This window comes from Hypanus sabinus, chromosome 31, assembly GCF_030144855.1.
Source record: "Hypanus sabinus isolate sHypSab1 chromosome 31, sHypSab1.hap1, whole genome shotgun sequence".
In the NCBI taxonomy this organism is placed as follows: domain Eukaryota; kingdom Metazoa; phylum Chordata; class Chondrichthyes; order Myliobatiformes; family Dasyatidae; genus Hypanus; species Hypanus sabinus.
Window position 1 is genome coordinate 31,953,739 of NC_082736.1, and position 14,271 is coordinate 31,968,009.

Below are 14,271 nucleotides of genomic sequence, written 5' to 3' on the forward strand. Positions count from 1 at the left end.
TCAGTCCCCAGACTAATCCCACTATCCCAGTTTCTCCCCACAGTCCTCTGTCAGTTCCCAAACTAATACCACACTCTCCACAGTTCCGTGTCACTCCCCAAACTAATCCCAGTGTCCCACCTCCTCTCGCACGTCACCACAGTCCTGTGTCAGTCCCCAAACTAAACCCACTGACCCACTCTCTGCGCACAGTCCTGTTACATCCCCAAACTAATCGCGCTGTCCCACTCTCTCCCCACAGTCCCGTGACAGTCCCCCAAACTAATCCCACTGTCCCACTCTATCCCCACAGCCTGTGTCAGTCGCCAAATTAATCCCACAATCTCCACAGTCCCGTGACAGTCCACCAAACTAATCCCACCGTCCCACTCTCTCCCACAACCCCGTGTCAGTCCACAAACACATCCCATTGTCCCACTCTTACCCACAGTCCTGTGTCAGGACACCAAACTCATCCCACTGTCCCACTCTGTACCCACAGTCCTGTGTCCGTCCCCAAACTAATCCCACTGTCCCACTCTCTCCCCACCGTCCTGTGTCCGTACGCAAACTAATCCCACTGTCCACTCTCTCTCCACAGTCCTGTGTCAGTCCCCAAACTAATCCCACTGTCCCACTCTCTCCCCACAACCCCGTGTCAGTCCCCAAAATAATCCCACTGTCCAACTCTCTCCCCACAGTCCTGTGTGAGACACCAACTTATCTCCTGTCCCACTCTCTCCCCAACGTCCTGTGTGAGGCACAGAACTCATCCCACTGTCCCACTCTCTCCCCACAGTCCCTGTAACAACCCCAAACTAATCCTACTGTCCCCACTCTCACCCCACAGCCCTGTGGCAGTCCCCAAACTAACCCCACTGTTCCTACTCTCTCCGCACAGTCCTCTGTCAGTCACCAAACTAATCCCACTGTCCCACTCTCTCCCCCACAGTCCTGTGTCAGTCCCCCAAACTAATCCCACTCTCTCCCACAGTCCTGTGTCAGTCCCCAAACTAATCCAACTGTCCCACTCTCTCCCCACAGTTCCATGTGATGCACCATCAGTAACTCACTCTGAGACGTAAGGCGAGATATCGGCTTTTATTGACTGAAGAAGGAACTAGCAGTGAGTGACCATCATATTACATCCTGGAGAATGAGGCAGAGGATTAGACCTGAATCGCCTTTATACAGGGGCCTGTGGGAGGAGCCACAGGAGCAGTCAGCAGGGGGGTGTGTCCAGACAGGCACATAGTTCACCACACCGTGTGAGTCCCGAAACTAATCCCACTGTCCCACTCTCTCTCCACAGCCCTGTGTCAGTCCCCAAACTAATCCCACTGTCCCACTCTCTCCCCACAGTCCTGTGTCAGTCCCCCAAACTAATCCCACTGTCTCACTCTCTCCCCAGAGTACTGAGTCAGTCCCCAAACTAATCCTACTGTCCCACTCTCTCTCCACAGCCCTGTGTCAGTCCCCAGACTAATCCCACTGTCCCACTCTCTCTCCACAGCCCGTGTGTCAGTCCCCAAACTAATCCCACCTGTCCCACTCTCTCTCCACAGCCCTGTGTCAGTCCCCATACTAATCCCACTGTCCCACTCTCTCTCCACAGCACTGTGCCAGTCCCCAAACTAATCCCACTGTCCCACTCTCTCTCCACAGCCCTGTGTCAGTCCCCAAACTAATCCCACTGTCCCACTCTCTCCCACAGTCCTGTGTAAGTCCACAAACTAATCCCACTGTACTGTCAGTCGCAAAACCAATCCCACCGTCCCACTCTCTCCCCACAGACCTGTGTCAGACCCCAAACAAATCCCACTGTCCCACTCTCTCTCCACAGCCCTGTGTCCGTCCCCAAACTAATCCCAATTTCCCACTCTCTCCCCACAGTCCTGTGTCAGTCCCCAAACTAATCCCACTGTCCTACTCTCTCCCCACTGTCCTGTGTCAGTCCCCAAACTAATCCCACTGCCCCACTCTCTCCCCACAGTCCTGTGTCCGTCCCCAAACTAATCCCACTGTCCCACACTCTCCCCACAGTCCTGTGTCAGTCCTCAAACTAATACCACTGTCCACTCTCTCCCCACAGTCCTGTGTCAGACCCCAAACTAATCCCTCTGTCCCACCGTCTCCCCACAGTCCTGTGTCAGTCCTCAAACTAATATCACTGTCCACTCTCTCCCCACAGTCCTGTGTCAGACCCCAAACTAATCCCTCTGTCCCACCGTCTCCCCACAGTCCTGTGTCAGACCCCAAACTAATCCCACTGTCCCACACTCTCCCCACAGTCCTGTGTCAGACCCCAAACTAATCCCACTGTCCTACTCTCTCCCCACTGTCCTGTGTCAGTCCCCAAACTAATCCCACTGCCCCACTCTCTCTCCACAGTCCTGTGTCCGTCCCCAAACTAATCCCACTGTCCCACACTCTCCCCACAGTCCTGTGTCAGACCCCAAACTAATCCCTGTCCCACCGTCTCCCCACAGTCCTGTGTCAGTCCCCAAACTAATCCCACTGTCCTACTCTCTCTCCACAGCCCCGTGTCAGTCCGCAAGTAAATCCCATCATCTCCACAGTCCCGTATCAGTCCCCAAACTAATCCCACTGTCCCAGTCTCTCCCCGCAACCCCGTGTCAGTCCCCAAACAAATCCCTCTGTCCCTCTCCCTCCCAACGTTCACGTGTCAGTCCGCAAACTAATCCCAGTCCCACTCTCTCCCTACAGCCTTGCGTCAGTCCCCAATCTAATCCTACTGTCCCAGTCTCTCCCCACAGTCCTCTGTCTGTCCCCAATCTAATCCCACTGTCCCTCTCCCTCCCCACAGCCCTATGTCAGTCTCCAAACTAATCCCACTGTCCCACTCGCTCCCCACAGCCCTGTGTCAGACCCCAAACTAATCCCTCTGTCCCACCGTCTCCCCAGAGTCCTGTGTCCGTCCCCAAACTAATCCCACTGTCCCATTTTCTCCCCAAGGTCCAGAAGCTTTGTGAAAGTCAGTCTGGGGTTATGTGTCTTTTAGGAAATCCATTCTTAAAGCACAGTTGAAGGATTTTTGGGTGTTTCTTTTTTAAGACTTTCGATAAGCAAGGGTCTGGCAGATTACGTGGCGTCGGCATGTCCACCATGTATTTGAAGGACCTATGTCCACGTGTCCCAGTCTGATCCGATTCCGCAGGAGTCTGAAACTGGGGGAAGATGGCTTGTCCTCGTGGTAGAAGACTGTGTACGTCTGCAAGAATGGGAGGGTGGTGAATGGGCTTCGTTACTTGTTGGGTTCTGTGTTACCCGGCTGGCTATAGTGGGCATACTGTTCTGGCAGTGGATTGTGTGCCGACACTGCACCCCCCCCCCATCCCCCGTCTTTGTTGGTGGCACCAATGATGCCTCTCACCGTGAGCACGCTTCAACTCACATGTGGTAAATACACTTAAAATCTTGGAATGTTTGTGGGCGGGAACGCAGAGTTAAGAATTGCCCTCACCAACCATCGAGCAGATCGACTTGAAACGCTGTCGCAGGAAAGCAGCGTCCTTCATCAGGGACCCCCACCACCCAGGCCGTGCTCGCTTCTCACTGCTGCCATCAGATTGAGGGTACAGGAGCCTCAGGACTCGCACCACCAGGTTCAGGAACAGTTACTACCCCTCAACCATCAGGAAGGAGGTACAGGAGCCTCAGGACTCGCACCACCAGGTTCAGGAACAGTTACTACCCCTCAACCATCAGGAAGGAGGTACAGGAGCCTCAGGACTCACACCACCAGGTTCAGGAACAGTTACTACCCCTCGACCATCAGGAAGGAGGTACAGGAGCCTCCGGACTCGCACCACCAGGTTCAGGGACAGTTACTACCCCTCGACCATCAGGAAGGAGGTACAGGAGCCTCAGGACTCACACCACCAGGTTAAGGGACAGTTACTACCCCTCAACCATCAGGAAGGAGGTACAGGAGCCTCAGGACCCACACCACCAGGTTCAGGAACAGTTATCACCCCTCAACCATCAGGAAGGACGTACAGGAGCCTCAGGACTCGCACCACCAGGTTCAGGAACAGTTACCACCCCTCAATCATCAGGAAGGAGGTACAGGAGCCTCCGGACTCGCACCACCAGGTTCAGGAACAGTTATTACCTCTCAACCATCAGGAAGGAGGTACAGGAGCCTCCGGACTCGCACCACCAGGTTCAGGAACAGTTATTACCTCTCAACCATCAGGGAGGAGGTACAGGAGCCTCAGGACTCACACCACCAGGTTCAGGAACAGTTATCACCCCTCAACCATCAGAAAGGAGGTACAGGAGCCTCCGGACTCGCACCACCAGGTTCAGGAACAGTTATTACCTCTCAACCATTGGGAAGGAGGTACAGGAGCCTCAGGACCCACACCACCAGGTTCAGGGACAGTTACTACCCCTCAACCATCAGGGTCTTGAACGACAGGGGATAAGTACACTCACTTGTCCATCCATTGAGGTGTTCCCCCAAACAAGGAGGGAGGAGAGAGGGGGGAGAGATAGGTGGGGGGAGGGGGAGAGAGGAGCAAGGGGAGGGGATGGGGGGAGGGGGAGAGAGGAGCAAGGGGAGGGGATGGGGGAGGGGGAGAGAGGAGCAAGGGGAGAGGGTGGGGGGAGGGGGAGAGAGGAGCAAGGGGAGGGGATGGGGGAGGGGGAGAGAGGAGCAAGGGGAGGGGGTGGGGGGAGGGGGAGAGAGGAGCAAGGGGAGGGGGGTGGGGGGAGGGGGAGAGAGGAGCAAGGGGAGGGGATGGGGGAGGGGGAGAGAGGAGCAAGGGGAGGGGGTGGGGGGAGGGGGAGAGAGGAGCAAGGGGAGGGGGTGGGGGGAGGGGGAGAGAGGAGCAAGGGGAGGGGATGGGGGAGGGGGAGAGGAGCAAGGGGAGGGGGTGGGGGGAGGGGGAGAGAGGAGCAAGGGGAGGGGATGGGGGAGGGGGAGAGAGGAGCAAGGGGAGGGGATGGGGGAGGGGGAGAGAGGAGCAAGGGGAGGGGATGGGGAGGGGGGAGAGAGGAGCAAGGGGAGGGGGTGGGGGGAGGGGGAGAGAGGAGCAAGGGGAGGGGGTGGGGGGAGGGGGAGAGAGGAGCAAGGGGAGGGGATGGGGGGGAGGGGGGCTCTTCTACCCACCACTGGGTTTTTGTTTTTCAAGTCATCCTCTGGAAACTGTAGAGGCTGTTGTGCATGAAAGTCCCAGGAGATCAGTTTCTGAGACACTCATACCACCCCATCTGGCACCAACAGGTATTCCACTGTCAAAGTCACATTCCTTCCCCTATTCTGATGTTTGGTTTGAACAACAACTGAACCTCTTGACCGTGTCTGCATGCTTTTATGCACTGAGTTGCTGCCACACGATTGGCTGATTAATTATTTGCATCAACGAGCAGGTGTACCTAATACTGTGGCCACAGTATCGGGATTTACATGAAGTTTAGGGGGGGGTTAGTGAGGGAGTAGGATCATTCTGGTTTCTGTGTTAATATAAAACTTTAAAACTATACAGAATCCCTCAAGACAATTAGTTGCAAAGTTCTGTGAGGCCTGCTCACATTATATTAATTAAAAATCTTATACATACAGTTTTAAACCAAACTTTAAACCTGCACCCTGGGACAGGACAAGAGATATATTAGAATTTCTACTGTAGTTTTATATGTTTTTAAGACACAAATTTTTACTTGGTCCAAGTACCCATAAGCAGAGATGAGGAAAGATCGGAAAGCACAGGCCCACACAGGGGTGTGTGTACACACATGCACATATACAAGCACTTGTGCATTGCCATCATGCCCGTGAAACTGGCACAACGCTGGCACTCAGAAAAATGCGCAGAAAGCACAGGCAAGTGGAAAAGCTCACCGACGAACGTACATACCATGCAGATCAGGCACGTTTTACACAAATACATACACAGAAAGTACGTGTTTGCCTTAACAAGGGGGCAAGAACACAGAGTAAAACACTGGCACGCAGATTCAGCAAAACGAATGATAGAGAAACACGGACACACAGACAGAAATAACAGACGCAGACAGGGGGAGATAGACAGAGAGACAGACATTGAAAAACAGAGACAGACAGAAATAACATAACGGCAGAGAGAGATAAACATTGAAAAACAAACAGACAGAAATACACAGACACAGAAAGAGAAATAGACATTGAAAAACAGAGACAGACAGAGAGAGATAGATAGACATTGATAAACAGACAGACAGAAATACACAGAAAGAGAAATAGACATTGAAAAACAGAGACAGACAGAAATAACAGACAGACAAAGAGAGATAGACATTGAAAAACAGACAGACAAATACACAGACACTGAAAGAGAAAGACTTTGAAAAACAGAGACAGACAGACAGCGAGAGACACAGACAGTCCTCCTCCAAGTGCTCCAGTCCCACAGTCCAAAGACGTCCAGTCCTGCCGAAGGGTCTCGGCCCGAAACGTCAACTGTACTCTTTTCCACGGATGCTGCCTGGCCTGCTGAGTTCCTCCGGCGTTTTGTGTGTGTTGCTCGGAATTCCAGCATCTGCAGATTTTTTCTTGTTCGGCCTGCGCTGAGCAGCCAATTTAATAGGTACCTGCTCCGCCTAACGAAGTGGCCACTGAGTGTGTGTCTTTGTGGCTTTCTGCTGCTGCAGCCCATCCACCTCAAGGTTCGACGTGTTGTGCATTCAGAGATCCTCTTCTGCACACTGCTGCCGGTTATTTTACTGTCCACTTCCTGTCAGCTCGAACCAGTCTGGCCACCCTCCTCCGACCTCTCTCATTAACGAGGCGTATTCACCCACAGAACTGCCGCCCACTGGATGCTTTTTGCTTTTCACGCCATTCTCTGTAAACTCTAGACAGTGTTGTGCGTGAAAATCCCGGAAGATCAGCAGTTTCTGAGATACTCAAACCACCCCGTCTGGCACCAACAATCAGGGTCAAAGTCACTTTGATAACTTTTCTCCCCCATTTCTGACGTTTGGTCTGAACAACAACTGAACCTCTTGACCGTGTCCACATTCTTTTATGCACTGAGTTGCTGCCACGTGATTGGCTGATTAGATACCGTCATTAACCAGCGGGTGTACCTAACAAAGTGGCCACTGGGTGTCGAAATCCACAGGAACACAGCAAATCACACGGTATGGAGGACGAAGGAGTTAAACACTTCCTAGAGAATTCAACTTGTAGGATTCGCTCGCACCCCAGCGGGCATGAGGTATTGGAGAGAGCAGGAGTTTGGTGGGGTGGCGTGAGGTGGGACAGGGGCAGCGAAGAGAAGAAGGCAGAGGGGGGGGTTGAGGAGAACACACGAGAAGGCTCCGAATCTTCCCCTCCTCACCTGCCACCACCACCCCCATCGGGGCAGCCTGGCCTGAGATGGGAGGGTGAATCGGAAGTGATGGCCTCAACCTGCCCCAGGAGGTAACCCCCTTCCCTGAGTGCGTCCTCACTGTGTTCGTCCCACCGGCTGTAGCTAGATATTTGGCAATAGTGCACCTTGACCTCCCCAGCATCTCGAAGGTCAGGGGACAAGGGCCAGTTGCAGTCCCAGTGACCCAAAACCAGGGCCAAGTAGCTCGGACATAAAAAAAACCAGTGTACTAGCTCCCTTACTTTCTCAAAAGGTTGAAGAGGCTTATCATCAAACAATTGAACTTATAGATATACATACAGTAGCAGGTATCCAGACTGGATCCATCGTGCTATGGTAAGGCACAGAAACATAAGAAGATACACATAGTAGCTGACTCGGCCCAATGTGACACAAGTGCTTCCCTATCCACCGTCAGTAGTATCTACAATGGACTTTGGTTTCTTTATTCCAGCTGTGTACCTCCTTGTAAAAATTGTGCATACTTGATATTTTTCTTGTGCATGCTGTGCATCTGAGACTATTTGTTTGAGATGTTACTGCAAAGTATGTTTTTCGTTGCACCTGTACATATCACCGTGAGCTTGACCCTGACCCTCCTGAACCACTCCAATTCACATTCCCGACCACCTCCCCCTGAAGTTTAATCCACCGGCAACAGGAGCCAGATCCTTAAAAAAGAAACCCAAACCCTTTCAAATCCAGCTCCAGGCTTCACAGGCCTACCCGTTGCCACGGCGACAGGTAGGCCCTGTTGTCCTTCCTCATGGCAGGCTCGCTGGGAACCCTGATTCACTTGTCAGAGCGGTGGGACATCCTCCAGGTCAAAGGCGTTGTCCCGTCGGAGCTGGCGGTGTGCCTGGGCAGGCGAGCTCTGCTGGAGGCGGCCATAGACGAAGCAGTATTGGTGGCCGGGGCCCTCCTGGATCCTCAACTCGGCCTTGATGAGCTGGGGGTGTGAGTCGGAGGGCAGGGGTCGGCAGCTGTCGTCCTCCACCAGGTACAGGCCGTGAGTCGCGGGCTCGGACACGTTGAACTTCTCGGCGCAGAGCCGGCAAAGGTCAGCCACCGTGTCCGTAGGCTGCACCACCAGCGTCTTGGCTGTGCAGCCGTGGCTGGGGTCCTCGTAGGCCACCCGGAGGAGGTTCTGGCCAGAGCAGGTAAAGAGAGAAAAAGGATCATTACAGTGGGGCCCCACCCTAAATCAGAATGTCCCAGGAGAGAGGCAGCAATAGCCCGAGGCAGCCCTGTTCCCAGAAGCATGGAAAAATCCCATGAAAGGGGACCCAGAAAGACCCCAACAAATGTGGCTTGAAAGATCCCACCAATTGATGCAAGGAAGTCTCGTGGTGATTATGGGATCTCTAATGGAGAACTGGGAATTTGAGAAGACCCCCTACGTGGTGTAGATCTCACTGCTCACCACCTGCCCCCAAGTTCGAGGCTACCAGCTCACCGCCCCTCTGATGGTGGAAGGCTGCCTCCTCACTGCCTCTCCTGTAGTGCTCCTCCCTCCCACAGTAAGGCACTTTCTCCTCATTCCACGGTTTGAAGCTCCTTCCTCGCCGCCCCTCCCAGGGCATGGCACTCCCCCCTCACTGCCCCTCCTGCGGTGCTCCATCCCCCCCCCCACCCTTTCTCCCACTGCGCAGGGCTCCCTATTCGACGCCCTGGTCAGTCCTTCCACAGTGTTCCCTCCTTGTGGCCCCTCTCCCAATAAGGCGCTCCCCCAGCGCGCGTAGACACCCTACCCCTGTCCTCCGCTCCAGGGGATTCCCACCACACCAGGCCCAGAACCACTCACCCACCCCTCCCCAAAGAACTTAAACTTTCCTGCAGTCACTGAGATGCTTAATAGCGCAAAAACAGGCCCTTCAGCCCGCAGAGTCTGTGCCAACCCACCTACACTGAACACATGTTGTTCTCCCGCCCCTCACCCACACACTGGGGCCCGGACTCAGGCCTGGGCTTTTCCTGGTGGAAAGGCCAGACACAGGCCTGGGCTTTTCCTGGTGGAAAGGCCGGACGCAGGCCTGGGCTTTTCCGGGTGGAAAGGCCGGAGGCAGGCCTGAGCTTTTCCGGGTGGAAAGGCCGGATGCAGGCCTGAGCTTTTCCGGGTGGAAAGGCCGGACGCAGGCCTGAGCTTTTCCGGGTGGAAAGGCCGGAAGCAGGCCTGAGCTTTTCCTAGTGGAAAGGCCAGACACAGACCTGGGCTTTTCCTGGTGGAAAGGCCAGACACAGACCTGGGCTTTTCCTGGTGGAAAGGCCAGACACAGACCTGGGCTTTTCCTGGTGGAGAGGCCAGATGCAGACCTGGGCTTTTCCTGGTGGAAAGGCCGAACGCAGACCTGGGCTTTTCCTGGTTGATAGAATTAGGAAAGACTTGCTGGCTCCCTCCCTAACTTACCTGGAAGTCACTGATGGAAGGCAAGGGTTTACACGTTTTCCTTCGCTTGTGCCACTGTTTCAGAGAGTGCCTAATCTCGTGGCTCATCCCCACCACGGGCTGATTGAGGTGATAATTCTGCAGCTCGAACATACTGGTGTAGAAGCTGATGAGATAGTATCCACCTGAGGGGAGGAAGGGACGAGGGTGAACTCTCCTAGGAAAATGACTTCACAGCGTAACCCCACTCCCTATATCAGCCGTCAAAGAGGCTTGTTCTGGGCTCCCCATCTGTCTGAACGTTAGAATGTACTGAGAGGCCCAGAAAAAGTGTTCTGGGACAGAGGTTGTCGGGGCCGTCGCCTTTACAATGACACTGAGCGATCAAGGGGGGAGAGGGGGGGGAGACGGGGGGGAGACGGGGGGAGAGGGGGGGGAGAGGGGGGAGGGGGGGAGGGGGGGAGAGGGGGAGAGGGGAAGAGGGGGAGGGGGGAGAGAGAGGGGGAGAGGGGAAGAGGGGGGGGAGAGAGAGGGGAGGGGGAGAGGGAGGGAGAGGGGAGGGGGGGAGAGGGTGAGGGATGGGGGGAGAGGGAGAGGGGGGAGGGAGAGGGGGGAGGGAGAGGGGGGAGGGAGAGGGGGGAGGGAGAGGGGGAGGGAGAGGGGGAGGGAGAGGGGGAGGGAGAGGGGGAGGGAGAGGGGGAGGGAGAGGGAGAGGGAGAGGGGAGAGGGGGATTGGGGGGAGGGGGGAGTGAGGGAAGAGGGGATAGAAGTGGGGGAGAGAGAGTCATAGGATTTGCAGTTTGAGAGGAGTAAGAGAAGGATTGGGGGAGTGAGTATGGAGGGAGAGGGCCGAGGGGATTTGGGGGGTAAGGGAAGGTTACCGAGGGACCAGAGGGTCACGCACGCGTGCTCCGCCTACCTTCTCCCATCAGCTCGGGCTGGTCGAGAAGCTCCATCATGTACTCCAGCTCCAGGGCCAGTTCCGGCAGGTCGCACTGCGCCACCACGTAGGAGAGCGCCGGCAGAAACTCATCCGCCCCGCACGGTCCACCTGCTCGGGGGGTGGGGGGAGAGTCACCAGGACACATGGTCAGACAGGGGCCACACCCCTTCACCTCTACCCCCTTCCTCCCACAATGACCAATTAACCGTTACAGGGAGATGACTCCCTACAGGCAGTGGCGGGAATTGAACGCAGGTCGCCGGGACGGTAAACCGACGTTCTAACCACTATGCTACCACTCCAATGTACAAAGATACAACAGAAAGCTTTTCGACAATACTGTTGGAACACAGTGCAGGCCATTCGACCCATCATGTTGTGCTGTCCATTTAACCACCTCCAAAATCAATTCAACCCTTCCCTCCTACGTAACCCTCCAATTTTCTTTCATCAAGTTCCCGATCGTAGCTGCCCTCCCACCACTCCTGGCAGCGTGTTCCAATTACCACCTACTCTCGGAGTGAAAATACCCTACCACTAACATCCTCACCCCCCACAAAACTTTCCTCCAATCACCTTGAAACAAGCCCCCTCATACTGGCCATTTCCACCCCAGGGGAAAAAGTCTCGGCTGTTCACTCGATCTGTGTCCCTTGTACGCCTCAAGTCACCTCTTACCCTATTCCTAACCCCAGGAGTGTGTGATGGGACAGTGTAGAGGGAGTTTCATTCTGTGATGGGACAGTGTACAGGGACCTTCACTCTGTGTCTGACCCCGGGAGTGTGTGATGGGACGGTGTGGAGGAGCTTCACTCTGTGTCTGACCCCGGGAGTGTGTGATGGGACGGTGTGGAGGGAGCTTCACTCTGTGTCTGACCCTGGGAGTGTGTGATGGGACGGTGCGGAGGGAGCTTCAGTCTGTGTCTGACCCCGGGAGTGTGTGATGGGACGGTGCGGAGGGAGCTTCACTCCGTGTCTGACCCCGGGAGTGTGTGATGTGACGGTGTGGAGGGAGCTTCACTCTGTGTCTGACCGCGGGAGTTAGTGATGGGACGGTGTGGAGGGAGCTTCACTCTGTGTCTGACCCCGGAAGTGTGTGATGGGACGGTGCGGAGGGAGCTTCACTCTGTGTCTGACCCCGGGAGTGTGTGATGGGACGGTGCGGAGGGAGCTTCACTCTGTGTCTGACCCTGGGAGTGTGTGATGGGACGGTGCGGAGGGAGCTTCAGTCTGTGTCTGACCCCAGGAGTGTGTGATGGGACGGTGTGGAGGGAGCTTCACTCTGTGTCTGACCCCGGGAGTGTGTGATGGGACGGTGCGGAGGGAGATTCACTCTATGTCTGACCCCGGGAGTGTGTGATGGGACAGTGTGGAGGGAGCTTCACTCTGTGTCTGACCCCGGGAGTGTGTGATGGGACGGTGTGGAGGATCTGACCCCAGGAGTGTGTGATGCTACAAATCGGAGAGACTATCACACAGCAGACATACTAAGATATCTCTCCGTGGGCCCTGCTGAGCAATGTTCAGGGGGTGCCTGCATCATGCAGAATCTATAACAGCATAGGAGACAGGAGCATTTGGTCCATTGAATCTGCTCTGCCACTTCACCCTGGCAGATCCATTCATCCTCTGAGCCTATATCTCCCTCCCTATATCCCTTCATTAGTTAACAATCTATCAACCTCTGCCTTAATTACCTGCACACCCAATGGCTCGGCCTCCACAGACGCCTGTGGTAAAGAATTTCACAGTTTCACTACTCTCTGGCTAAAGAAATCCCTCGTCCTCTCCATTCTAAAAGAACGCTCTATTCTGACTCCCCCCCGCCCCATGGGAAACATCCTCTCCAGACTACTCTGTCGAGACCTTTCACCATTCGTTAGGTTTCAATGAGGTCACCCCTCATTCTTCTGAACTCCAGTGAGTACGGGCCCAGAGCCATCGAACGCTCCTCACATGAGAACCCTTTCATTCCCAGAGTCATCCCAGAGAACCTCCTTTGAACCCTCTCCAGCTACAGCACATCCCGGTCCCGTCATTACAGGAAGGATGTGGAAGCTATGGAGAGAGTGCAGAGGAGATTTACCAGGATGTTGCCTGGTTTGGAGAACAAGTCACATGAATCAAGGTTAGCAGAGTTCTTTGGAGCGCAGAAGGATGAGAGGGGACTTGATAGAGGTCTACAAGGTTATGAGAGGCATAGATGGGGTGGATAGTCAGTACCTGTTTCCCAGGGCACCAATAGCAAACACCAGAGGGCATCTGTACAAAATTAAGGGAGGGAAGTTTAGGGGAGACATCAGGGGTAAGTTTTTTTACACAGAGGGTTGTGAGTGCCTGGAATGACTTGCCAGGGATGGTGGTGGAGGCTAAAACATTAGGGGTATTTAAGAGCCTCTTGGACAGGCACATGGATGAAAGAAAAATGGAGGGTTATGGGGTAGTGTGGGTTTAGTACTTTTTTTTAAGGATTATATGGGTCGGCACAACATGGAGGGCTGAAGGGCCTGTACTGTGCTGGGGTGTTCTATGTTCTATGGTCTATCCTTTCCGAAATAAGGGGCCCAAAACTGCTCACGATACTCCAAGCGAGGCCTCACCAGTGCTTCATAAAGCCTCACCATTACATCCTGGCTTCTACATTCCAGTCCTCTCGAAATGAACGCTGACATCACATTTGCCTTCCTGGCCACCGACTCAAACTGCTAATTGGCCCTCAGGGAATCCTGCATGAAGACTCCCTAACCAATTTGCACCTCGGACTTTTGAATCTTCTCCTCATTTAGAAGACAATTTACCCTCTTATTTCTTCTGGCGAAGTGGACACAGTGGGCACCTCCCAACACTGTGTTCAACCCGCCACTTCTTCGCTCTTTCTCCTTCTGTCGCCCTTCTGCTCCCTCAGAAACCACCTGCCCCACCGCCTACCTCCGTATCCTCCACAAACCTGGCCACAAAGCCGTCAATCCCGTCCTCCAAGTCATTGACATATAACGTAGAAAGGAGCGGACCCAACGCTTGACCCCCTGTGCAACACAACTAGTCACCGGCAGCCAATCAGAAATGCCCTTCTTTATTCCCACACTCTGCTCCGGCCAATCAGCACCTGGAATCGTGGACCAACATGTATTTCAAGACCGTGGGGGTAAATGCCACACTCAACGAGGGTGTATTAGTTTAATCTGCGTTAACCTAACCATATAACAATCACAGCACGGAAACAGGCCATCTCGGCCCTCCTAGTCCGTGCCGAACTCTTAATCTCACCTAGTCCCACCTACCTGCACTCAGCCCATAACCCTCCACTCCTTTCCTGTCCATATACCTATCCAATTTTACCTTAAATGACGCAACTGAACTGGCCCCTACTACTTCTACAGGAAGCTCATTCCACACAGCTATCACTCTCTGAGTAAAGAAATACCCCCTCGTGTTTCCCTTAAACTTCTGCCCCCTAACTCTCAAATCATGTCCTCTCGTTTGAATCTCCCCTACTCTCAATGGAAACAGCCTATTCACATCAACTCTATCCCTCTCAAAATTTTAAATACCTCGATCAAATCCCCCCTCAACCTTCTACG

At 54.3% G+C, this 14,271-nt stretch overlaps 1 protein-coding gene across 1 annotated transcript; it reads right to left on the reverse strand.

Moving 5' to 3' along the window:
• Nucleotides 1–8,148: 8,148 nt before the first annotated feature.
• On the reverse strand, nt 8,149–10,882 carry LOC132384043 (ras and Rab interactor 2-like). Its single transcript, XM_059955334.1, has 3 exons — nt 10,667–10,882; nt 9,769–9,932; nt 8,149–8,508 (listed from the first exon to the last, which is right to left on the reverse strand). Exons 1-3 carry the CDS (start codon nt 10,833–10,835, stop codon nt 8,161–8,163), a joined length of 681 nt encoding a protein of 226 aa, XP_059811317.1. The 5' UTR covers nt 10,836–10,882; the 3' UTR covers nt 8,149–8,160.
• Between the last annotated feature and the right edge of the window lie 3,389 nt (nt 10,883–14,271).